This window comes from Jaculus jaculus, chromosome 1 (genome assembly GCF_020740685.1).
Source record: "Jaculus jaculus isolate mJacJac1 chromosome 1, mJacJac1.mat.Y.cur, whole genome shotgun sequence".
NCBI classification, from domain to species: Eukaryota; Metazoa; Chordata; class Mammalia; order Rodentia; family Dipodidae; genus Jaculus; species Jaculus jaculus.
In genome coordinates, this window is record NC_059102.1 from 273,061,194 (window position 1) to 273,086,540 (window position 25,347).

Sequence of the window (25,347 nt, forward strand, 5' to 3'; positions counted from 1 at the left end):
TGATGCCTTCCCCCTCGGTGGAGCGGGACCCGGGCTCCGCTCCACCCCTCAGAGCCCGCAGTCGTGCCGCGGCACCGGCGGGCATCTCTGCCAGCTCCTCTTCCGCGGCCGGGACCATGGCCACGGACTCGTGGGCTCTGGCGGTGGATGAGCAGGAAGCCGCGGCTGAGTCGGTGAGCTGTCACCAGCCATAATTGGATAGGGGACCAGGTCCGGTCAGGTCTTGGTCCCTTGGAAAGGACACTCCTTAGGTGTGCTGATGCCGGGAGGAGTGAAGGGAAGGGCTGGGGCCTGGCACCTGAGCTGGCTTTGTTTACCCACCTGCTTCCTCATTACCATTCGGGTGCTCCATTCCCTGCCTGTCTTCCTGGGATCAGGCTTGATGACAATGCATTCGCAACCCTGGATTGTAATCATTATGTACCTCCATATTCGCAGCTTCTTGGGCTCAGGGAGCACATCTTACTATATGTTTGTGTGCCTCCTTCCGCTTGCTTGTAGATGAATGATTTACTCAGTAGGTCTTGTTTCTGAGCCAGATACATAGTAACCAAGACATGAGTTAAACATTACTAAGTGTGATTAATTTATCCTACCTAAGCATTGTTTCTCTTAGTACATACTTCTGTGAATTCCCCATAAACCAGGACCCTGTCTGTCTGTCTTTTGTTCCTTCTTTTTTTTTTTTTTGTTGTTTTTTGTTTTTTTGAGGTAAGGTCTCACTCTGGTCCAGGCTGACCTGGAATTAACTCTATAGTCTCAGGGTGGCCTTGAACTCATGGCGCTCCTCCTACCTCTGCCTCCCAAGTGCTGGGATTAAAGGCGTGCGCCACCACGCCCGGCTTGTTCCTTCTTTTTGTGTTTTGCTTTTTTTTTTCAAGGTAGGGTCTCACTCTAGCCCGGGCTGACCTGGAATTCACTATGTAATCTCAGGGTGGCCTTGAATTTATAGTGATCCTTCTGCCTCTGCCTCCCCAGTGCTGGGATTAAAGGCATGTGCCACTATGCCTGGCTTGTCTTTTTTTTTTAATTTTTATTTTCATTTATTTATGTATTTGACAGAGAGAAAGAGGCAAAGAGAGTTAGAGAGAAAGGGAATGGGTACGCCAGGGCCTCCAGCTGCAGCGAATGAACTCCAGATGCATATGCCACCTTGTGCATCTGGCTTACGTGGGTCTTTTATTCAAACTTCTAAAGAGTAAAGATTTGAGCTGCTCTTGGTGATACATGGTCTTTTTTTTTTTTTAATTAAGAACATACCTTATATGGACACATCATGTGTTACCATCTGTTCCCTCCTCCCTGCCCCCATTCTGCTAGGGACCCTCCTCAATGGGGTTGCTGATATTCCTCATGTGGTTGTGGATTATGTCTTGTGGGGACAGCAGTCAGTTATTGGTCGGGAGGCAATGCCTCTGGGCATGACATCCCAACCTGTGGCTCTTACAGTCTTTCTGTCCCCTCTTTCTCAAAATTCCCTGAGCCCTGGGGGTGGGGGGTGTTAAGTCTACTTTAATGATGAGCTCTTAGGAGCCTCTGGAACTCTGCTTTGGTAGGTGTTGAGCATCCTTAGTGACTGTCTCTTTCACTGTGCCGCTGATTGTCTGGCTCACCATAGAAGCTGCACTCTTGCCCATTTCTCCAATTCCTCTGTGGGTTCAGCTGGTCCCTAGCTAAAGTGTGAGTGGTTTATCTCCTTAGATGTCACTACTTTCTGAAAAAGAAAAACAGTTTTCCACGTGCACCCTCTGGCACAGGGGATCTGGGAGTTTAATACATGTCTTTAATTGCAAAACTTGGAGGTGAAGACAGAGGACTGCTCCTAGTTCAAGGCCACCTTAGCTGCACAGTGAGCTCTTGTCTTAAAAGGGGGGAGGAATCAAGACTGTGGCTGGGGTGATGGCTCAGTTGTTAAAGGCTCTACAAGCCTACCCACAATCAAGCTAGAAGCCCAGTGGCGCCTGCATCTGTAATCCCAAGGCCCTTGTCAGTGGAAGACAGAGTTAATAGATCCTGAAGCTCACAGACCAGCAAGTCTGGCCTTCTCAGCAACAGACAACAATAAGAGAGACTATCCCAAAGTGGAAGGAGAGGGCTAAAAAGATTTTAGCTCTCAACTATTTGTTTAGTTATGAATGCACATAGTTTAGGCAAGTGTCTTAACCACTGAGCCATCTATCTAGCCTGATGTACATTGTGTAAACAAAAAAATGTTTTAGGGCTGCAGAGATGGCTTTGTGGTTAAAGTACTTACCTGCAAAGACTAAGGACCCAGATTTGATTTCCTAGTACCCACGGAAGCCAGGTGTACAAGGTGGCACTTGTGTCTGGACTTTGTTTGCAGCAGCTGAAGGCCATGGTGTGCCCAGTCTCTCTCTGTCTCTCTCCCTCCCTCTCTCTTTCTTTTAATTATATATATTAGAGTACAGATTTTTTTGTAAGTACATGTGTTTGCATTCATTTATATTTTTTTTCCAGAGGCAGAATCTCACTCTAGTCTGTGTTTGCATAGCAAGTGCTCTTACCTGCCGAGCCATCTCCCTAGCCATAACTTTTTTTTGAGACAAGGTTTTACTTTAGTCCAGCCTGACCTGGCATTCACTTCATTGCTCCAAGCTGGCTTCAGACTCATGGCAATCCTTCTACCCTGCCTTGTGAGTGCTAGAATTAAAGGTATGCAGCCCCATGCCTGGCCCTAGACCCTAACTTAAAATTTTTTTTTTTATTTATTTGAAAGTGAGAAAAGAGAGAGTATGGGTGTGTTGGGGCCTCTCGCTGCTGTAAACATGCTCCAGAAGCATGTGCCACTGTGTATCTAGCTTTACATAGGTACTGAGAAATTGATACCAGGTCGACAGGCTTTGCAAGCAAGTGCCTTTAACCATTGAGCCATCTCTCCCCTAACTTTTTTAAAAATTATCTATTTGAGAGAGAAATAGAAAGAATGGGTGTGCCAGGCCTTCTTGCTACTGTGAACAGACTCCTGACACATGCACCTTGTGCCTCTGGCTTTATATGGGTACTGGGGAATTGAACCTGGGCCCACAAACTTTGTAAGCAAGTGTCTATAACCTTTGAGACCTTTTTAGTTGTAACTTTTTTTTTTTTTTTTTTTTGAGACAGGGTCTTACTCTGTAGCTCAAGTTGTCCTTAAACTATGTAGTCCAGGGGCTGGAGAGATGGCTTAGCAGTTAAGCACTTGCCTGTGAAGCCTAAGGATCCTGGTTCAAGGCTCAATTCTCCAGGACTCACGTAAGCCAGATGCACAAGGTGACGCATGCATCTGGAATTTGTTTGCAGTGGCTGGAGGCCCTGGAGCGCCTGTTCTCTATCTGTCTGCCTCTTTCTCTCTCTGTCTGTTGCTCTCAAATAAAAAAATAAAAATAAACAAAATTTAAAAAACACAACGACTATGTAGTCCAGGTTGGCTTTGGACTCAAGGCAATCCTACCTCAGTCTCCCCAGTGCTGGAATTATAGGTGTGAGTCTCCATGTCTGTTAATCTATTATTATTATTTTGTTTTGTTTTGAGGTAGGGTCTCACTCTAGCCCAGGCTAACCTGGAATTCACTATATACTCTCAGGGTGGCCTTGAACCATCCTCCTACCCCTGCCTCCTGAGTGCTTGGGTTAAAAGGCATCCCACCATCATGCCTGGCTTCTATTAATTGTTAAAAATAATTTATTTATTTACTTATTTGAGAGAGAGAGAGAGAGAGAGAGGAAGATGCAGATAGAGAGGGAGAGGCATGCCAGGGTCTCCAACTACTGCAAGTGAACTCCAGACACATGTGCCACCTTGAACTTCTGACTCGTGGGTACTGTGAAATTGAACCTGGATTCTTAGGCTTTGCAGGTAAGCACCTTAAGTGTTAAGCCAGCTCTCCAGCCCAAACAATTAAGTTTTAAATATTTCTATTTATTTGTGACAGAGAAAGAGAGAATGGGCATACCAGGGCCCTCTGCCACTTAATACAGAATCCAGACATATTGCACCTACTTTGTGCATCTGACTTTACATGGATACTGGGGGAATCAAATCAGGGCTTCCAGGCTTTGCAGAAAGGTACCTTTAACCTCTGAACCATCTCTCCAGGCCCAATTTATTAATTTTTTTTTATTTATTTGAGAGAGAGAGAACGAATAGTTCTCATGAGGGCCTCTAGTCACTGCAAACAAATTCCAGACTCATATACAACCTCGTACATTTGGCTTATATGGGTGTTGGGCAATTGAACCAGGATGCTTAAGCACCTTAACTACTGAGCCATACCTCCAGCCCCCCAGCTTATTAATATTTAAAAATATTTTAGTGAGCCAGGTGTGGTAGTGCACACCTTTAATTCCAACATTCAGGAGGCAGAGGAAAAAAGATTGCCATGAGTTTGAGGCCATCCTGAGACTCCATAGTGAATTCCAGGTTAGCCTGAGCTAGAGTGAGACCCTACCTCAAAAAAATTTTTTTTTTCTTTTAGTGGGCTGGAGAGATGGCTTAGCGGTTAAAGCACTTGCCTGCAAAGCTAAAGAACCCAGGTTTGATTCCCCAGGACCCACGTAAGCCAGAGGCACAAGGTGGTACATGCGTTTGGAGCTCATTTGCAGTGGGGAGAGGCCCAGGTTCGTCCACTCCACTCTTTCTATCTGCCTCTTTCTCTCCCAAATTGAATAAATAAACAAATAAAAGTATTAAAAATATTTTAGCTATTTGAAAGTGAAGGAGAGAGAGAGAGACAGAGGATGAAAGAGAGAGAGAATGGGCATGCCAGGGCCTCTAGCCACTGGAAACGAACTCCAAATGCATGTACCTTGTGCATCTGGTTTTATGTGGGTACTGGGAAATTGAACTCTGGTCCTTAGGCTTTGTAGGCAAGCATCTTAACCACTGAGCCATCTCTCCAGTCCCCAATTTATTAATTAAAATATACATTATCTAAAGCTGGAAAAACTTTTTCCCTGGAAATCTTGTTATTTTTCTTTTCCAGTGGGAGGGCTGGAACTCAGGGCTTCATACATGCTAGTTAAGTGCTCTATCACTGAGCTGCAACCCCAACTTAGCCTTACAATTTTAGTATTTTACAGTTATGTTTATAATTTGTGCAAGGGGAGAGAAAGAGAGAGAGAGAAAATGGGCACCCCAGGGCCTCTAGCCACTGTAAATGAACTACAGATGTATGCACCACTTTGTGCATTTGTCTTTATGTTGATCTCACACTAGCCCAGGCTGACCTAGAATTTGTTATACTCTCAGGGTGGCCTTGAACTCATGGCAGTCCTCCTACCTCTGCCTCCCAAGTGCTGGGATTGAAGGCATGCACCACTACACCCTGCTCCTTTTTTTGTTTGTTTGTTTGTTTTTTTATTTTTATTTATTTATTTGAGATCAACAGACAGGCAGAGAGAGAAACAGACAGATACATAGAAAGATAATTGGTGCGCCAGGGCCTCCAGCCACTGCAAATAAACTCCAGATGCATGCACCACCTTGTGTGTCTGGCTTACATAGGTCCTGGGGAATCAAGCCTTGAAATGGGGTCCTTACGCTTCACAGGCAAGTGCTTAACTGCTAAGCTGTCTGTCCAGCCCCATAGAATAGTGTCTAATTGTTCCAGAACCATTTGTTATGAAAGTCCTTTTATTTATTTATTTTAAAAAAATTTTGTTTTGTTTTTGTTTTTTGAGGTAGGGTCTCACTCTAGTCTGGGCTGACCTGGAATTCACTATGGAGTCTCAGGGTGGCCTTGAACTCATGGTGATCCTCCTACCTCTACCTCCCAAGTGCTGGGATTAAAGACGTGTGTCACCAAGGTCCTTTGATATTTATTATCCTTGTTCCTATTTTCCATCTTTCCCCCTATATTTCCTAGGATATTTTCTGTACTCGCTATGTATTCTATTTCATTTTTCACTTCTGTCATATTGCTAATTTCAAGATCTAACTGTTCTTTTTCTCTTTACTATTTCTCTTTTTAAGTTTTTTTTTTTTTTTACAAACAACTCTGCGACTTTCATGACTATAGTAACCCCTTACCATTTTGAGGATACTAATATTTTCTTCTTTTTGCATAGTATTTGTTTCTTTTTTCTTCTTTAACTTTTATTTTAGGGCTGGAGAGATGGATTGGCAGTTAAAGCACTTGTCTAAAAAGCCAAAGGACCCAGGTTTGATTCCTCAGGTCCCATGTAAGCCAGATGCACATGATGGCACATGCATCTGGAGTTTGTTTGCAGTGGCTGGAGGCCCTAACATGCCCATTCTCTCTTTCTCTATCTGCCTCTCTCTCTCTTTCTCAAATAAATAAATAAAACTTTATTTTATTTTATTTTTGAGACAGGGTTTCACTGTAGCCCAGGTTGACCTGAAACTCACTATGTGGTCCCAGGCTGGCCTCGAACTCACAGTGATCTCTTACCTCTACCTTATAAGTGCTGGGATTAAAGGCATGCACCACCATATCTGGCTTTTTAATTTTTATTTATTTATTTATTTGAGAGCAACAGACAGAGAAAGAAAGAGGCAGATAGAGAATGGGCACGCCAGGGCCTCTAGCCACTGCAAAGGAACTCCAGACGCGTGCGCCCCTTTTGCATCTGGCTAACGTGGGTCCTGGGAACTGAACCTCGAACTGGGGTCTTTAGGCTTGACCGCTAAGCCATCTCTCCAGCCCTTTTTAACTTTTTTTTTTAACAGTTGTATTAATTTGTTTCCAAGTCAAGAGAAAGAGAATGACAATAAACATACCAGTGCCTAGTGCCACTGCAGACAAACTCAAGACACATGCATCACTTTGTGCATCTGGCTTTATGTTGGTACTGAGGAATTGAACCCAAACTTTCAGGCTTTGCAAGCAAGGGCCTTTAACCACTGAGCCATTTACTTATTGTATCTTTTTGGAGGGGGTGGGGAGGGTTTCAAGGTAGCATCTCATTCTAGCCCAAGCTGACCTAGAATTCACTACAGATGACGATCTTCCTTAACATTTTTATAGCCGTATATGATGCATTTTGATTATATTCACCCCTCCCACTACCTTCTCTGATTTCCTTCTAACTCCTGCTGATCCTTTCCTCTTCCCAACAAGTACCCCTTCTGCTTTTTTGTTTCAAGGCAGGGTCTCACACTAGCTCAGGCTAACCTAGAACTCACTCTGTAGCCCAAGCTGTTCTCAAACTCATGGTGATCCTCTTTCCATGGCTTTCTGAGTGCTGGGGCTAAAGGCATGCACCACCATGCCCAATCCCTTCTACTTGAAAAAAACTTTGCATATGTGTGTGTGTACACACAGGTGCATGTGCCAAGTTCTCTTGCCACTGCAAATAAAACACCAGACTCTTGTGTCACTATTTTGCATCTGGCTTAGGTGAGTGGCTTGGAAATTGAACCTGACAAGCTTTGCAAGCAAGTGTGCTTAACCCCTGGGTCATCTTTCCAGCTGTACCTTCTACAGTTAACTAAGGTTTCTTAGAGCAGCATAGGTAAGCAAAAGCAACTTTCCAGTGACTACACCACTAACAAAAATGTCTTTTCCTCCCCAGCAATATTAACAATCCCCAGGGAGGGTGGGACCTTGTGAACGCCTTCATGACAGACTGTTGAAGGGGACTAATCTTTTTTAAAAATAGATATTTTACTTATTTACTTACTTATTTGAAATAGAGGGAAAGAGGTTGAGAGAGAGAGAATGAGCTCCTCAGGGCCTCCAGCCACTGTAAATGAACTCCAGATGCATGCACCACCTTGTGTATCTGGTTTACATGGGTCCTAGGGAATCAAACCTGGGTTCTTTGGCTTTGCAGGCAAATACCTTAACTGCTAAGCCATCTTCTCCAGCCCAAGGGAAACTAATCTTGTGTGGACCTTGTGCAGGTAATCACAACTGCTAGAGTTCAGGTGAGCAAGGGCATGTCATACCCAAAAGAAAACTGTCTAACACTCTGTCCCTTCCTCTGGTTCTTACATTCTTTGTGCACCTTCTTCAGGGATGCTATCTGAGATGGAGGGGTGATATAGATGTTTCATTTAGGCCTGAGCATTGAGCAGTTAGCACGCACTTATCAGCTTTATTTTATTTTACTATTTTGAGCAGGATTTCAGGGTTTCCTATAATATAGGCTGAAGTCTAACTTAATATGTTCCTTGGCAAGATATGTGGGAATGCTTTACTACAGGCTAAAATATATTCAGCACCTCTGTATGTCATGCACTGTGCTGATGGCTTCGCATTTACTGTCTATGAACATGTTCTGTATCCTTCAGAACTAATATGTTTCTTTTTTTTTTTTGAGGTAGGATCTCACTCTAGCCCAGACTGACTTGAAATTCACTATGTAGTCTCAGGATGGCCTGGAACACACAGCCATCCTCCTACCTCTGCCTCCCGAGTGCTGGGATTAAAGGTGTGTGCCACTGCGCCCAGCTAAAACATTCTTTTGTCATTCCTGTCTCCTCCCATCCTTCCTCTTTTCCTTGTTTTATACTTGAAGGAAAGACAGAAATTAACTTCAAGGCATAAAGAACTTGACAGTCATTTAAGAAAAGCTATTTCATGAGCTGGATGTGGTGGCGCACACCTTTAATCCCAGCACTCGGGAGGCAGGGGTAGGAGGATCGCTGTGAGTTTGAGGCCACCCTGAGACATAGTGAATTCCAAGTAATCCTACATTGAAAAACCAAAAAGAAAAGAAAAACTATTTCATTATGGTGACTTTCATTCTGTATAAATGGTATCTTAGTCTCAATATTAGTGTACCTGCTTTGTACTGGATTCAAATAGAAATAAACTCTTGTCATTAAGGTGTTTACATTCTGTAGAGGACATCAGTTCTGCCAGGATAGCCATAAGTTCATAGTGATTGACAAAGTCTTAGTAATTCTTCCTTTGAAACTTTTTTTTTTGAGTTAGGGTTTCACTCTAGCCCAGGCTGACCTGGAATTCACTATGTAGTCTCAGGCTAGCCTCAAACTGACAGCGATCCTCCTACCTCTGCTTCCCGAATGCTGGAATTAAAGGAGTGTGCCACCATGCCTGGCCCTCCCCTGAAACTTTTCTTTGATCTGTTTCTTCTTTTCTGTAGCCTGGTGGGTAATTTACATAGTGTGCCCCAATGCCCAGGCTGTTCCCAGATAAAATAGACGGCAGCACAAGGCAGCTTGACTGTGGAACAGCTTGTTAGCCTTCGTGGTCTGCTTTGAATATTTCCAGCAGCATCAGTACACTTCACCACAGGTTCTTTGCCCTGTAGTCTTTCCTATTTGATGTCTATATTTCTTTTTGCCTTGGAACATGAGAAAATACAGCTTTGATGACACTCTACCAAGCAATTCTTTGTCATCAAGGCATTAGGCAAACTCACAAATTATAATTCTACCTAGAATTTATAATTAGGAATTGTTAATTTTTTGAGCTGCTGTATAAGCATTTTTTTCAAATACTATATTTATGGGACATTTTATTATTTTCTTTCAAACATTTAGAAGCAAAAGTAACCCAGAAGAACAACCTAATGAATAACTGCTAATGAGTACACATATGAGTAGGTTTTTGCTTTCCTGCTTCATTAGAGAGGCTCTTTTGATTCAAAATCTTGTGATTTTCCTGACACTTTCCCCTCCCCCCATATTCTCCATTTAGTTGAGCAACTTGCATCTTAAGGAAGAGAAAATCAAACCAGATGTCAATGGTGAGTAACTAATAGTTAGTTGAAAGCAAATGTGATTTTTCTTTAGTATTTCTGTTTGGGCATAACAAGTACCTGGAAAAATTGTATTTGCACTTAATAATGGGCTGCATTGATTTGGGACTCAATGAACTAGATAACAATAAAAGTGTGTTTAATATAAGAAAGAGAACACCCAATTGGCTCAAATTATTAAATTTATTACTCACCATAGGACTTGAGCTTCCTTTTAAATGGTTTTTCAGTTTGGGATGAGATACAGTTTGAGCAACTTGTCAGTTTACACATTTTAGATAGTCTGAATTCATAACTGAATTCAAGCTAAGATGGAGGACTCTGAGTTTAGGTTAGTGGTAAAGTGCTTGCCTAACATGTATGCAAGATCCTGGCTTCCGTCGCAAGAACAAACAACAGCAACAAAAATCTAATATAACGTTTACCTGACATGTACGATCTTGTTTTTATAAGCTAAATTTTTACATAAGCTAAAACATTATTTCACTACATTTCTACTAACCAGTCATATATAACATGGAATTTTAGACATTGTAGTCTCATTAACAATAGGATTGCACTGGGCAAGGTGGCACATGCCTTTAATCCCAGCACTTGGGAGGCAGAGGTAGGGGGATCTCCATGAGTTTGACACCACCCTGAGACTACATAGTGAATTCCAGGTCAGCCTGGGCTAAAGCGAGACCCTACCTTGAAAAACAAAAACAAAACAAAAAAAATTAAAAAAAAAATAGGATTTGCAAAGATAGTCCTTGAGTATCAAGATGCTTTCTAATAGCAGGGAGTGGTAGCATACGCCTTTAATCCCAGCACTTGGGAGGCAGAGGTAGGAGGATCCTGTGAGTTTGAGGCCATCCTGAGACTACATAGTGAATTTCAGGTCAGCCTGGGCTAGAGTGAGACCCTACCTTGAAAAACAAACAAACAAACAAAAAATAAAAAGCTTCCTAATGAATTCTGACATTTCAAAAATAATGACGCTACATGAAAACTGTGTTAGTTTTTGAGCTAGAATAAGAGGGCATCAAATAGAAAAGAACTGAACATAAGCAATGTTTCAAAACTTTATTTAGGGGCTAGGAAGATAGCTCACTGGTTAAACATGCTTGGTTGCACATTCAGCCTGGGTTCATTTCCCTAGCTACCTCCATGAAGCTGGACACAAAAGTTGGCACATGAATGTGACATTGGTTTGCAGCTGTGAGAGACTCTGGTGCATGTGCACGTGCACATACATGCACACACATAAATAAATTTTAAATGCTAAGAATTTATTTTAAAAACTTTATTCAGCTAGGTGTGGTGGCGCACGCCTTTAATCCCAGCGCTTGGGAGGCATAAATAGGAGGATCGCCATGAGTTTGAGGCCACCTTGAGACTACATAGTGAATTCCAGGCCAGCCTGGGCTAGAGCAAGACCCTACCTCAAAAAACCAAAAAAAAATTAAAAATTTTATTCAAAACTAAATATGCATATTAATAAAGAAAAATTCTAACTGCATAAAAAAATAAGCTGGGTATGATGGTGTGTGCCTTTGATCCCAGCACTTAGGAGGCAGAGGTAGGAGGATTGCCGTGAGTTTGAGGCCAGCCTGAGACTATAGAGTGAATTCCAGGTCAACCTGGGCTATATAGATAGTATGACCCTACCTTGAACAGCCAAAAAAAAAAAAAAAAAATTAAGGCACAATAAAACTTGTTTTGTTTTTTGTTTTTTTTTTTTGTTTTGTTTTGTTTTGTTTTTGTTTTTCGAGGTAGGGTCTCACTCTGGTCCAGGCTGACCTGGAATTCACTCTGTAGTCTCAGGGTGGCCTTGAACTCACGGCGATTCTCCTACCTCTGCCTCCCGAGTGCTGGGATTAATAAAACTGTTTTTAACAATGCCTTGGTTTTCTCCTTTTTTTTCCACAAATATGAGAATTTTTTGTCAAAGAATTTGAATTTTGTATGACCTCTTTTTATGTCTGATAAAGGTGCTGTTGTCAAGACCAATGCTAATGCAGAGAAAGCAGATGAAGAAGAGAAAGGTAACATAGCTTTAAACCTATATAAATGAGATTCCTTCCAAATTCTAGGAAAATGGGTTGATACAAAGATTTATATATTCATTCATTCATTTAGAGTGTTTTGGAGGGATGCACAGAGAGAGAGAGAGAATATGGGCACACCAGGGCCTTCTGCCAGTGCAAACAAATTCTAGACACATGGTGCTGCTTTCTGTATGTGGTTTTATGTGGGTACTGGGGAATCAAACCCAGCCTTGAGGCTTTACCAACAAGCACCTTAAGTTCTGAGGTATCTCTTCAGCCCCTTTTATAGGTGTTCTGAGAAAGGGCCTTTATAAACCAGATTGGCCTCAAACTTGTGATCTTCCTGCCTCTGCAGTTGTTTTATCTTGATTTGACATTAGTAGGGGTCATAGTACTAGAATAAAAGTTCAATTTAGTAAGTGAAGAATCCTAATGATTTATGTTTTAGAGAAATATTTATACTTTAAGTATATTTACAAATAAAAACTATGACATTTCTTGAATTAGAAGGCTCAATACACATATTTCTGTATGTAAAATACTTATGAAAGGTGAATTCATGGACTTTAAAAGTCTTTGCTCTTTACTGGGCATGGTGGCTCATACCTTTAATCTTAACATTTCGGAGGCAGAGTTAAGAGGATCAATGAGCTCCAGGCCACCCTGAGACTATATAGTAAATTCTAGGCCAGCCTACCTAGAGCAAGACCTTACCTTGGGGGCGGGGGGAAAGTCTTTGCTTTCAAGCTGGGGAGATGCTCAGTTAAATGCACTTGCTGGCAAAGCCTGATGGCCTGGGTTTAATTTCCCAGTACCCACGTAAAACTAGACACAAAGTGCGTTTGGAGTTTCTGTGCAGCTGCTGGAAGCCCTGGTGCACTCATACTCATTTTCTCTCTTCACTTTCTCTCAAAACATTTTAATTAATTTAAAAATAAATATTTTATTTTGGGGCTGGAAGGATAGCTTAACAGTTAAGGGGCTTAAGGACCCAGGTTTGATTCCCTAGGACTCATGTAAGCCAGATATACAAGGTGGTGTATGTATCTGGAGTTTGTTTGCATGGAAGGAGGCCCTGGTGTACCTAATTCCTTCCCTCTCTCTCTTCCTCTTTCTCCCCCTTTCTCTCTGTAATGACAAATTTTCAGTATTTTATTTTGGAGCTGGGCATGGTGGCACACGCCTTTAATGCCAGCACTTGGGAGGCAGTGGTAGGAAGATCGCCAAGAGTTGAAGGCCACCCTGAGACTACATAGTGAATTATTCCAGGTCAGCTTGAGCTAGAGTGAGATGCTACCTCGGAAAAACAAAAACAAAAACAAAAAAATGGACACATGCCAGAGCTTCCAGCCACTGCAAATGAATTACAGATGTATATACCACCTTGTACTTATGTGGGTACTGGGGAATTAACCATGAGTCCTTAGGCTTTGTAGGCATATGCTTTAAGCACTATGCCATTTCTCCAACCCAATGAGTAATTTTTTTTGGTTTTTCGAGGTAGGATTTCACTCTAGCTCAGGCTGACCTGGAATTCACTGTGTAATCTCAGGGTGGTCTCAAACTCATGGCGATCCTCCTACCTTTAAAAATAGGTCTTTGTTCTATTTATTTATTTGTTTTCAAGCAAAGAAAGCGATAGAAGAGAGGCAGAATGGGTACACTAGGGCCTCCAGCCACTGCAGACAAACTCCAGATGCATGCACCACTTTTGTGCATCTGGCTTTATGTGGGTATTGAGGACCCAAACTCAGGTCTTTAGGCTTTGCAAGCAAGCACCCTAACTGCTGAGCCATCTCTCCAGCCCTTTGTTCTCTCTCTCTCTTCATTTTTCAAGGTAGGGTCTCACTCTAGCCCAGGCTGACTTGGAATTCACTCTGTATTCTCAGGGTGGCCTTGAACTCACAGTGATCCTCCTACCTCTGCCTCCCAAGAGCTGGGATTAAAGGCATGCACCACCATACCTGGCTTATTTTTTTGTTTGTTTGTTTGTTTGAGGTAAGGTCTCACTCTAGCTGAGGCTGACCTGGAATGCACTCTGTATTCTCAAGCTGGTGTTGAACTTATGGTGATCCTACCTCTGCCCTCCTGAGTGTTGGGACTAAAGGCGTGAGCCACCATGCCCGGCCTTTGTTCTCTTTTGACAGAGGACAGAGCTGCCCAGTCTTTGCTCAACAAGCTGATCAGAAGCAACCTCGTGGATAACACAAACCAAGTGGAAGTCCTGCAGCGGGATCCGAACTCTCCCCTCTACTCAGTGAAGTCTTTTGAAGAACTTCACTTGTGAGTATTTCTGCATTTAGCTGGAGATGATAGACATGTTGTATATATTTTTTCATACAGCAGACATGTACTTAACACAAAGTCAAGTAATGGATTTAGTTGCTTTTGGCTATTAAGTAAAATATCTAGGTGAAAGGCCAGGTATGGTGGTGCATGCCTTTAACCCCAGCACTCAGGAGGCAGAGGTAGAAGGATTGCCTTGAGTTTGCAGGCACCCTGAGACTACATAGTGAATTCCAGGTTGGCCTAGGGTAGAGCATCTGAGATCCTACCATGAAAAACAGAAACAAACACACAAAAAATAAAATACCTTAGGTTATCTGCCAAAGCTTTAACTACACTTACACATTGTGTCCAATCATTGTTAGTTACAAACTATGTGTAATAGTGAAAAAGGGGGAAAAATATCTCGTGACTTTCATCTTTAATGATTTTTCTAGGAAACCACAGCTTCTGCAGGGAGTCTATGCCATGGGTTTCAACCGTCCATCCAAAATACAAGAGAATGCATTGCCTTTGATGCTTGCTGAACCGTATGTAACTTGCTGCAACTCTACCCCACCTCTGATTTCCTATTTAAGAAAAAATTATCCTATATGAACCCCTTCCCCCAAAAGAAAGGGGCTCTCTCCCTCACTACCGCTGTGCTGGACTGTGGAGACTGAGCCCAGGCCTAGGCTTGCAATAAAGAAACCTATTGCTTTATTTTATTTTTTATTTATTTATTTATTTATTGGTTTTTCGAGGTAGGGTCTCACTCTGGTCCAGGCTGACCTGGAATTACCTCTGTAGTCTCAGGGTGGCCTTGAACTCACAGTGATCCTCCTACCTCTGCCTTCCGAGTGCTGGGATTAAAGGCGTGCACCACCACACCCGGCCTGTTGCTTTTTTTTTTTTAATTTTTTTTTTTTTTTATTTTTATTTGAGAGCGACAGACACAGAGAGAAAGACAGGTAGAGGAAGAGAGAGAGAGAATGGGCGCTCCAGGGCTTCCAGCCTCTGCAAACGAACTCCAGATGCGTGCGCCCCCTTGTGCATCTGGCTAACGTGGGACCTGGGGAACCGAGCCTCGAACCGGGGTCCTTAGGCTTCACAGGCGAGCGCTCAACCACTAAGCCATCTCTCCAGCCCCTGTTGCTTTTTTTAGAAAAAGAAAAGAAAAATTATTTTAAGTCAGGATAATAGGCTCACACCTGTAGTCAAAATACTCAGGAGGCCAAGGCAGGATAATTGAAAATGCAAAGCCTTCTCAGAATGCAGACTGAATTTAAGGCCAGGTCATCTGTGGCTACACAGTGAGTTTGAAGTTAGCCTGAGATCCTGTCTCAAAAAAATGGAGGTAGGGGAGGCTGGAGAGATGGCTCAATAGTTAAAGGTGCTTTGCTTGTAAATCCTGATGGCTTGAGTTTTCCCCAGTACCCACATGAAGCCAGAACCACAAAGTGGCGCATATGTCTGGAGTTCGTTTGCAGCAGTAGGAGGTACTAGCATACCCATATTCAGTCTCTCTCTCTCTCCTAAATAAATTAAATAAATAAACTATTAAAAAGTATTTTTTGAGTCAGGCATGATGGCGCATGCCTTTAATCCCAGCACTCAGGAGGCAGAGGTAGGAGGATCACTGTGAATTTAAGGCCACCCTGAGACTACATAGTGAATTCCAGGTCAGCCTAAGCTAGAGTGAGACCCTACCTCGAAAAAAAAGAAATTGGGGAGGCACTGGAGAGATGGCTTAGCAGTTAAGATGCTTGCCTGCAAAGCCAAAGGATCTAGGTTTGACTCCCCAGTACCCATATAACCCAGATACACAGGGTGGCGCATACATCTCTAGTTCGTTTGAGAGGCTGAAGACCCTGGCGTGCCCAATCTCTCTCTCTCTCTCTCTCTCAAATAAAAAAAAAAAAGCATAGAAATGACATGAGCTGACTCACATTTTATTAGAATCAGTGTTTGCTCTGTAGAGTACAGATAAGAGATGTGGAGTGCTTCATACCCCACCATAAAAATCTTTCTGACACTGAACATGGTGGTGCACACCTTTAATTCCAGCACTTGGGAGGCAAAGGTAGGAGAATTGCCATGAGTTTGAGGCCACCCTGAGAAAGTACATATTGATTTCCAGGTCAGCCTGGGTTAGAACAAAACCCTATCCCAGCAGGGGGGGCACGGATCTCTTTGTGAAGGAATTATATGTAACTTATGTAACTGTGGTATAGAATGTCAGATCTCCAATAAATACAATTTGAAAACTTTTTTTTTGTGGGGGAGGGAGGTTCGAGGTAGGGTCTCACTCTTGCCTAGGCTTACTTAGAATTCACCATGTAGTCTCAGGGTGGCCTCAAACTCAAAGCAATCCTCCTACCTGTTTCCAGAGTGCTGGGATTAAAGATGTGTGCCACCAAGCCTGGCAAAAGCCCATTTTTTGAGGGGGAGGTTTTTGAGGTGAGGTCTCACTCTAGCCCAGGCTGACGTGGAATTCACCATGTAGTCTCAGGGTGGCCTCGAATTCGTGGCGACCCTCCTACCTCTGCCTACTGAGCCAGGCGTGGTGGCTCACGCCTTTAATCCCAGCACTTGGGAGGCAGAGGTAGGAGGATCACCATGAGATCGAGGCCACCTTGAGACAATATGGTGAATTCCATGTCAGCCTGGGCTACAGAGTGAGACCCTACCTTGACCCCCACCACCACAAAAAAAAAAGTGTGTGTGCCGCCACCATGCTCAACTTTATTTTTTTATTTTTTATTTTTTTGGTTTTTTGAGTAGGGTGTCACTGTAGCCCAGGCTGACTGGAATCTACTATGTAGTCTCAGGGTGGCCTTGAACTCATGACAATCTTCCTACCTCTGCCTCCCAAGTGCTGGGATTAAAGGCATGAGCTACCATGCAAAACTCATTTTTTTAAATATTTATTTTACTTATTTATTTGACAGATAGAGAATGGATATAGCAGTGCTTCTAGCCACTGCAAATGAACTCCAGATACATGCGCCACTTTGTACATCTGGCTTAAATGGGTCCTGGGGAATCAAGCCTTGGTCCTTAGGCATTGCAGGCAAGCATTTAACTGCTGAGTCATCTCTCCAGCCAGAAAATTCATTGTTAAGCTTTACATACCTTAATTTATTATTACTTTTTTTAGTTTACTTTATGGTAAAGCTCCTAAACAGTTTCTTTTCTTGTGTAGTCCACAGAACTTAATTGCTCAGTCTCAATCTGGTACTGGTAAAACAGCTGCCTTTGTGTTGGCCATGCTCAGCCATGTAGAACCTACAAACAGATTTCCTCAGGTAAGTATTTGAACTTTGTACTAACATACTCCTAAGGGGGTGCCATTTGATGGCTGGGTGTTGCAGTCAGTTCGCATTGCTGGTAGAAATCACCCAACAAAGAGCAGCTTCTGGGAAAAAGAGATTTATTTTGGCTTACAGGCTCGAGGGGAAGCTCCACGATGGCAGGGGAAAACGATGGCATGAGCAGAGGGTGGACATCAACCCCTGGCCAACGTAAGGTGGACCACAGCAACAGGAGGGTGTGCCAAACACTGGCATGGGGAAACTGGCTATAAAGCCCTTAAGCCCGCCCCCAACAATACACTCCCTCCAGGAGGCATTAATTCCCAAATATCCATCAGCTGGGGAGCTAGCATTCACAACACCTAGGTTTATGGGGGACACCTGAATCAAACCACCACGCTGGGCATGTTTACTCACACCTGTAATCTAAGCACTTAGCATGCAGAGGCAGGAGAATTACTATGAGTTTGAGACCAATATAAAAACAACCAAAAGTTGGGCATGGTGGCGTACACTTTTAATCCCAGCACTTAGGAGGCAGAGGTAGGAACACTGCCATGAGGTCAAGGCCACCCAGAGACTACATAGTGAGTTCTAGGTCAGCCTGGGCTAGAGCGAGACCCTACCTTAACCCCCCCCCCAAAAAAAGAGACAACCAACAATAAACAAAGATCTTTTAATACTTTTTACATAAACTAGAATTCAAGTTGAAAATAGTTTTATTGTTAACAGAAATCATATTCTGTCAGGTGTGATGGCACACATCTTTCATCTCAGCACTTGGGAGGCAGAGGTAGGAGGATCACCATGAGTTCAAGGCCACTGAGACTAAATAGTGAATTCTAGGTCAGCCTGGGCTAGAGTGAGACCCTACCTCGAAAAAAAATGTAATCATATCCCACTTTCCATGTTGTGCCATAGAATAATACTAACTGGCCCTATGTTGACTTGAAGGGGAAAAATATTTACAATTGTTATAGGTTAGAATGTTCTGACAACTACAGGAATTGGTGGCATACACCTGTAATCCCAGAACTTGAGAGGCTGAGGCAGGAAGATCATGAGCTTGAGGCTAACTTGGGCTACAGTATAGTGAACTAGATGACAGTTTGGCCTATGTAGTAAGACTGTCTCAAAAAAAGAATAGACCTCCCCCCCAGGCTTATGCAAACAACCCTTAATTAAACTTAGTGGGTCACAAAAAAAAATAAATAATAAAAAGATATCAAAATAGAAGAGGGACTAGTTGAGAAGAAGGGGTTCAGTGGGACTAGGAAGGTGGAAGCAGACAAGAGAAGATGAAGAGGTGAGCATGATTAAATACACTATGTACACATATAAAATTGTAAAAAATTAATTTACCTAGCTACAGATGATTGGGCTTCTGCGTGAAAATGAAAATACTTAGTAGCAGAGGCCAGTAAGTTAAAAAGGAGACATAAAGGGTAGAGAAAGGAAGGGAGGAGGATACTTAATAGGTTGATATTGTATATATGTAATTACAATGATTGTAATGGGGAGGTAATATGATGGAGAATGGAATTTCAAATGGGAAAGTGTGGGGGTGGGGAGGGAGGGAATTACCATGGGATATATTTTATAATCATGGAAAATGTTAATAAAAATTTATTTAAAAAAATTAATTTAGCAGAGTGTGGTGGCATTCACCTTTAATCCTAGCACTTGGAAGGCTAAAGTAGGAGGAACACTTTGTGTTTGAGGCCAGCCTGTGCTAGAGTGAGACTCTGCCTCTGAAAAATAAAAAATAAAACAAAAGGAAAGGAAATTTAAAAGCAGGCATAGACTGTGAGTTCAAGGCCACCCTGAGACTACATAGCAAATTTCAGGTTAGCCAAGGCTAGAGCAAAAGAGAGACATCAAAAAAGGGGCTGGGCTGGATGTGGTGGTGCATGCCTTTAACCCCAGCACTGGGGAGGCAGGGATAGGAGGATTGCCATGAGGTCAAGGCCACCCTGAGACTAAATAGAGAATTCCAGGTCAGCCTGAGCTACAGTGAGAACCTACCTCAAAAAATCAAAAAAAAAAAGAGCGTGGTGGCGCATGCCTTTAATCCCAGCACTCGGGAGGCAGAGATAGGAGGGCCACCATGAGTTCAAGGCCAGCCTGAGACTACATAGTGAATCCCAGGTCAGCCTGGGCCAGAGTAAGACCCTACCTCAAAAAAAAAAAAAAAAAATCAAAAAAAGAGGGTAGGGCTGGTGGTCTGGAGAGATGACTAAGCGGTTGAGGCACTTGCCTGTAAAGCCTAATGACCCAGTTTTGACTCCCCAGAACCCACATAAGCCAGATGCACAAAGTGGCGCATGTGTCTGGAGTTTGCAGTGGCTAGAGGTCCTGAGTGATCATTCTCTCTCTCTCTCTAATAAATAAATAAATAAAACTTTTTAAAGCCGGGTGTGGTGGTGCACGCCTTTAATCCTAGCACTTGGGAGGCAGAGGTAGAAGGATCACAGTGAGTTCAAGGCCACCCTGAGATTACATAGTGGATTCCAGGTCAGCCTGGGCTAGACTGAGACCCTACCTCAAAAATACCAAAAAAAAAAAAAAAAAAAACTTAAAAAAAAATTTAGGGCTGGAGAGCTGGCTTAGCAGTTAAAAGTATTTGCCTGCAATGCCTAAGGACCTAGGTTCAATTCCCCAATACCCACATAAGCCAGATACACAAGGGGCATATGTATCTGGAGTTCATTTGCAGTGGCTAGAAGCCATGGTGTGCCCATTTTCCCTGTCTTTCTTTCTTACTCTCTCTCTCCTCTTTCAGGATAAATAATTAAATGAAAATTAAAAAAAAAAAAATCCATGTCACAAATGTATTTAAAAAAAATTAAGAAGAGAGCTGGGCATGATGGTGCATGCCTTTAATCCCAGCACTCAGGAGGCAGAGGTAGGAGGATTGCCATGAGTTCAAGGCCACCCTGAGACTCCGTAGTGAATTACAGGTCAGGATGGGCTACAGTGAAACCCTACTTTGAAAAAACAAAAAAATAAAATCCTGGAGAGATGGATTAATGGTTAAAGTACTTGCCTGTGAAGCCTAAGGACTCAGTTCTGTTCCCCAGTATCCATGTAAGCCAGATGCACAAGGTGGCACATGCATCTGGAGCTCATTTGCAGTGGCTAGTGGGCCTGAACACCCATTCTGTCCCTTTCTGTCTTCCTCTTCTTCCCTCTCACATAAATGATAAATAGGAATAGAAAGTCTTGAGAACACTTTTCTTTTTCTTTTATGAGAGAAAGAATTGGTGCACCAGGTCCTCTAACCATTGAAATTGAACTCTAGATGTTTTATTTGTCACTTTGTGTGTGGGTGCCGCCTTATGTGTTTAGGTTCTGTGGGTTTTGAGGAGTCGAACCTGGGTCCTTAGGCTTTGCAGGCAAGTGCCTTAACCACCAAGTAATCTATCCAGCCTTTGAAAACTTTTTGAGTGAGTGAAAAGGAAACTCATGTACAATTAGAAGTTCATATTCTTGCTGTGACTATTAATGTTGACCATCAACTTGCTAGGATTTAGAATTACCTAGGAGATATGCTTTGAGTCTGTCTTGTAAAGGCATTTCCAGTGGGCTTAACTGAGGAAGGGAAACTCACTATATGTGTGGGTGTCATCATCCCCTTGGGCTGTAGTCCCAGAATGAGTAAAAAGGGAGACACTGGCATTTATATCTCTGCTTCCTGATTCAAATGCAGCATGATCAGCCACTTGATACTCCTATAGCTGTGACTTATGATCAACCATATCCCCTCAAAACATGAGCCAAGCTGGGCGTGGTAGCACACGCCTTTCATCCCAGCACTTGGAAGGCAGGGGCAGGAGGACTGCTGTGAGTTTTAGGCCACCCTGAGACTACATAGTGAATTCCAGGTCAGCCTGAGCTAGAGCAAAATCCTACCTCAAAAAAAATAAAAAATAAAAAATAAATAAATAAATATAACTCTTCCCCCCCCCTCCCCCAGGAACTCCAGAAGCATGTGGCACTTGATACATATGGCTTATGTGGGTACTTACCTGAGTCCTTAGGCTTCCCAGGCAAGCACCTTAATGGCTAAACCATCTCTCCAGCCTAACCCTTCCTTAAGTTGCTTTTGTCCAGTGTTTCTCACAGTAATGAGAGAGTAACTGATACAGTTACTGGTGTGTGAGTTTTGTGCTCCAGTGATCAATAATCGTTTTCTAATGTCTTTACCTAACTGGAGTGCTAACCCCTAAGAATTCTAATTGATGACTTCCATTTAAATAATCAAATGGTATACATTTTAATTTATATTCTTTCCTTCAGCCTCACTGGAAGAATAAGTTCTAATGGGAATGCCCCTTGGCAAAAGAGATTTTGTCCTGAACTCTCATTCTGCACTCTTTCCCTGCCAGTGTCTGTGCCTCTCTCCAACATATGAGCTCGCTCTTCAAACAGGAAAGGTGATTGAGCAGATGGGGAAATTTTACCCTGAACTGAAGCTAGCATATGCTGTTCGAGGCAATAAATGTGAGTATACCTAGATGAGTGTGATATCCTAAGTCATTAACTTTGAATCACTTTTTTTGTTGTTGTTTAGTCACAAGGGCTGATACTAAAGGCATGCACCACCACACCCAGCTTTGAATCATTATTTTTTTATGATTTTATTTATTTGAGAGAGACAGTGAAAGGAAGAGGGAGAGAGAAAATATGGGCACACCAGGGCCTCCTGCCATTACAAACAAACTCCAGACACATGTGTTGCTACTATGTGCATTTGGCTTTATATGGGCACGGGGGAATTGAACCTAGGCCATCAAGCTTTGCATGCAAGCAAGTGTCTTTAACCACTGAGCTCTCTCTCCAGCCCTTGAAGGTTTTTTTGTTTGTTTATTTTTGTTTTGTTTTGTTTTGTTTTGTTTTGTTTTGTTTTTTGAGGTAGGGTTTCACTTTAGCCCATGCTGACCTGGAATTCACTATGTTGTCTCAGGGTGGCCTTGAACTCATGGAAATCTTCCCACCTCTGCCTCCTGGGTGCTGGCATTAAAGGTGTGTGCCATGACGCCCAGCCCTTGAATTTTTTTTTTAAATTTTTTGTTGTGTTTTTTATTTATTTATTTGAGAGCGACAGACAGAGAAAGAGGCAGATAGATAGATAGAGAATGGGCACGCCAGGGCCTCTAGCCACTGCAAAGGAACTCCAAATGCTTGCACCCCTTGTGCATCTGGATAACATGGGTCCTGGGGAATCGAGCCTCGAACCAGCGTCCTTAGGCTTGACAGGCAAGTGCTTAACCACCGAGCCATCTATCCAGCCCTGAATATTTTTTTTTATGTTTATTTATTAGAAAGAGAGAGACATATTTTGTGTGTATATATATGTATATGTGTGTGTGTGTGTGTGTGTGTGTGTGTGTGTGTGTGTATATATATATATATAGAGAGAGAGAGAGAGAGTGTGTGCGTGTGTGTGTCAGAGAGAGAGGGGAGGGGAGGGAGGGAGGGAGAGAAAGAAAGAAAGAGAGAGGGAGAGAATGGGCTTGCCAGGGCCTTCAGTCACTGCAAATGAACTTCTGAAGCATGTACTACCTTATGTATCTGGTTTATATTGGTCCCGGCAAATCAAACATGAATCTTTTGGCTTTGCAGGCTAATGCCTTGACCGCTAAGCCATCTCTCCAACTCGCTTGAATTTTTTTTTTTGTTCATTTTTTATTTATTTATTTGAGAGCGACAGACATAGGGAGAAAGACAGATAGAGGGAGAGAGAGAGAATGGGTGCGCCAGGGCTTCCAGCCACTGCAAACGAACTCCAGACGCGTGCGCCCCCTTGTGCATCTGGCTAACGTGGGACCTGGGGAACCGAGCCTCGAACCTGGGTCCTTAGGCTTTACAGGCAAGCGCTTAACCGCTAAGCCATCTCTCCAGCCCTTGCTTGAATTATTTTTAATTTGAGAATTTTTCAAAGCATACCCCGTAGTAATATAATGAATATGTGTATACTCTTCCAATTAGATTCAAAAGCTCAACATGGAAGCTAGGTACTGTGGCACATGCCTTTAATACCAGTACTCAGGAGGCAGAGGTAAGAGGATCACTGTGAATTTGAGGATAGCCTAAGACTACATAGTGAATTCCAGGTCAGCCTGGGCTAGAGTAAGACCCTATGTTGAAAAACAAAACAAACAACAACAACAAAAAGCCCTCAACATGAGCTGGAGATGGCTAGGCAGTTCAAGGCACTTGTATGCAAACCCTTGATGGCCTAGGTTCAGTTCCCCAGTACACAGATGCACAAAGTGGTTCTTGTACCTAGAGTTTGTTTGCAATGGGAAGAGGCCCTGTTGTGCCCATTCTCTCTCTTTCTCCTTACAAACAAATAGTTTTTTTAAAATCCTCAATATTCTACCATTTTTCTTTTATTATTATTATTTTTAATATTTATTTATTTGACAGAGAAAGAAGAGAGAGAGAATGGGTATATGGGCATGCTAGGGCCTCCAGCCATTGCAAACAAACTCCAGATTCATGTGTCATTTGCATCAGGCTAACGTGGGTCCTGTGGAATTGAAGCTAGGTCCTTTGGCTTTGCAGGCAAACACCTTAACCACTAAGCAATCCCTCCAGCCCCCATATTCTTTTATCTACATGTGTTTATACATTCTGCTCAAACATTTAAAAGTAAATTGCAACATTATAACTCGTTATTCCATAATTATTTAATATGCATGTGGACATTATTTACTTACTCAAAATACCCTTGTCACAACCAGTGAAATTTAGGTTCCTTAGGTTAACTAACAATCAGTCCATTTCATTTTTCCTCAGTTTTCTCTAAAGGTTTTCTTTTTTGTTGTTGTTGTTGTTTTTATTTATTTATTTTTTTGAGTTAGGGTTTCACTGTAACCTAGACAGACCCGGAATTCACTCTGTAGTCTCAGAGTGGCCTCAAACTCATGGCAATCCTCCTATCTCTGCCTCCCGAGTGCTAGGATTAAAGGCATGTGCCACCATGACAGGCACAAGATTTTCTTTTTTTTTTAATTAATTTTTTATTTTTATTTATGTATTTGAGAGTGACAGACAGACAGAGAAAGAGGCAGATAGATAATGAGAGAATGGCCATGCCAGGGACTCCAGCTGCAACAAGCGAACTCCAGACACGTGCACCCCCTTGTGCATCTGGCTTACGTGGGTCCTGAGGAAATCAAGCCTCGATCCGAGGTCCTTAGGCTTCACAGGCAAGTGCTTAACCATCTCTCTAGCCATCTCTCCAGCCCAAGATTTTCTTTTTTAAAAATATTTTATTTAGATATATGAGAGGGAAAGAAAGAGAAAGCAGGAGAGGCAGATAGAGAAAATGGGTGCACCAGGGTCTCCAGGCATTACAAATAAACTCCAGACCCATGTGCCACCTTGTGCACATGGCTTAAGTGGGTCCTAGAGAATCAAACCTGGGTCCTTAGAGTTCTTAGGCAAGCACCTTAACCACTAAGCAATCTCTCCAGCCCTTCTTTTGTTTTCTTGTACTCCAGGTTGATCTTGACATTACTCAGCTGGAATTATAAATGCACACTACCATGCTTAGCTTCGGTACATTTTTTTTTTCAAGGTAGGGTCTTGCTTTAGCCCAGACTGCAGGCTGAGCTGGAAGTCACTGTGCAGTCTCAGGTTAGTCTTGAACTCACACTGATCCTCCTACCTCCACCTACTGAGTGCTGGGATTAAAAGTGCATGCCACCACACCAGGCTCTCTCTTTTTTTTTAAAGATTTTATTATTTATTTGAGAAAGTGAGAGAAAGAGGCAGCTAGAGAAAATGGGCATGCCAGGGCTTTAACCTCTGAAAAGGAGCTCCAGATGCATATGCTACCTTGAGCATCTGGCTTAAATAGACCCTGGGGAATTGAACATGGGTCATTTGGTTTAACAGGCAAGTGCTTTTAACTACTAGAACATCTCTGTAACCCTCTTTTTGAAAAAAAAAAAAAGTACATATATATATATATATATATATATATATATATATTTTTTTTTTTTTTTTGAGAGAGAGAAGCAGAGAGAATGGGCACA

The 25,347-nt window shown here is 42.6% G+C and overlaps 1 protein-coding gene across 2 annotated transcripts in view; it reads left to right on the forward strand.

Moving 5' to 3' along the window:
• Positions 1-25,347, forward strand: part of LOC123460143 (ATP-dependent RNA helicase DDX19B) — a 29,855-nt gene continuing 4,508 nt past the window's right edge. The window contains exons 1-7 of one of the 2 annotated variants that reach the window (XM_045147726.1): positions 1-173; positions 9,630-9,678; positions 11,664-11,717; positions 13,868-14,003; positions 14,444-14,536; positions 17,191-17,293; positions 21,688-21,802. In XM_045147726.1, coding sequence (XP_045003661.1) covers positions 3-173; positions 9,630-9,678; positions 11,664-11,717; positions 13,868-14,003; positions 14,444-14,536; positions 17,191-17,293; positions 21,688-21,802 — 721 coding nt within the window. In that variant the 5' untranslated portion in view covers positions 1-2. The remainder of the gene's footprint in view (positions 174-9,629; positions 9,679-11,663; positions 11,718-13,867; positions 14,004-14,443; positions 14,537-17,190; positions 17,294-21,687; positions 21,803-25,347) is intronic. The other variant, XM_045147736.1, reaches the window with a different exon arrangement.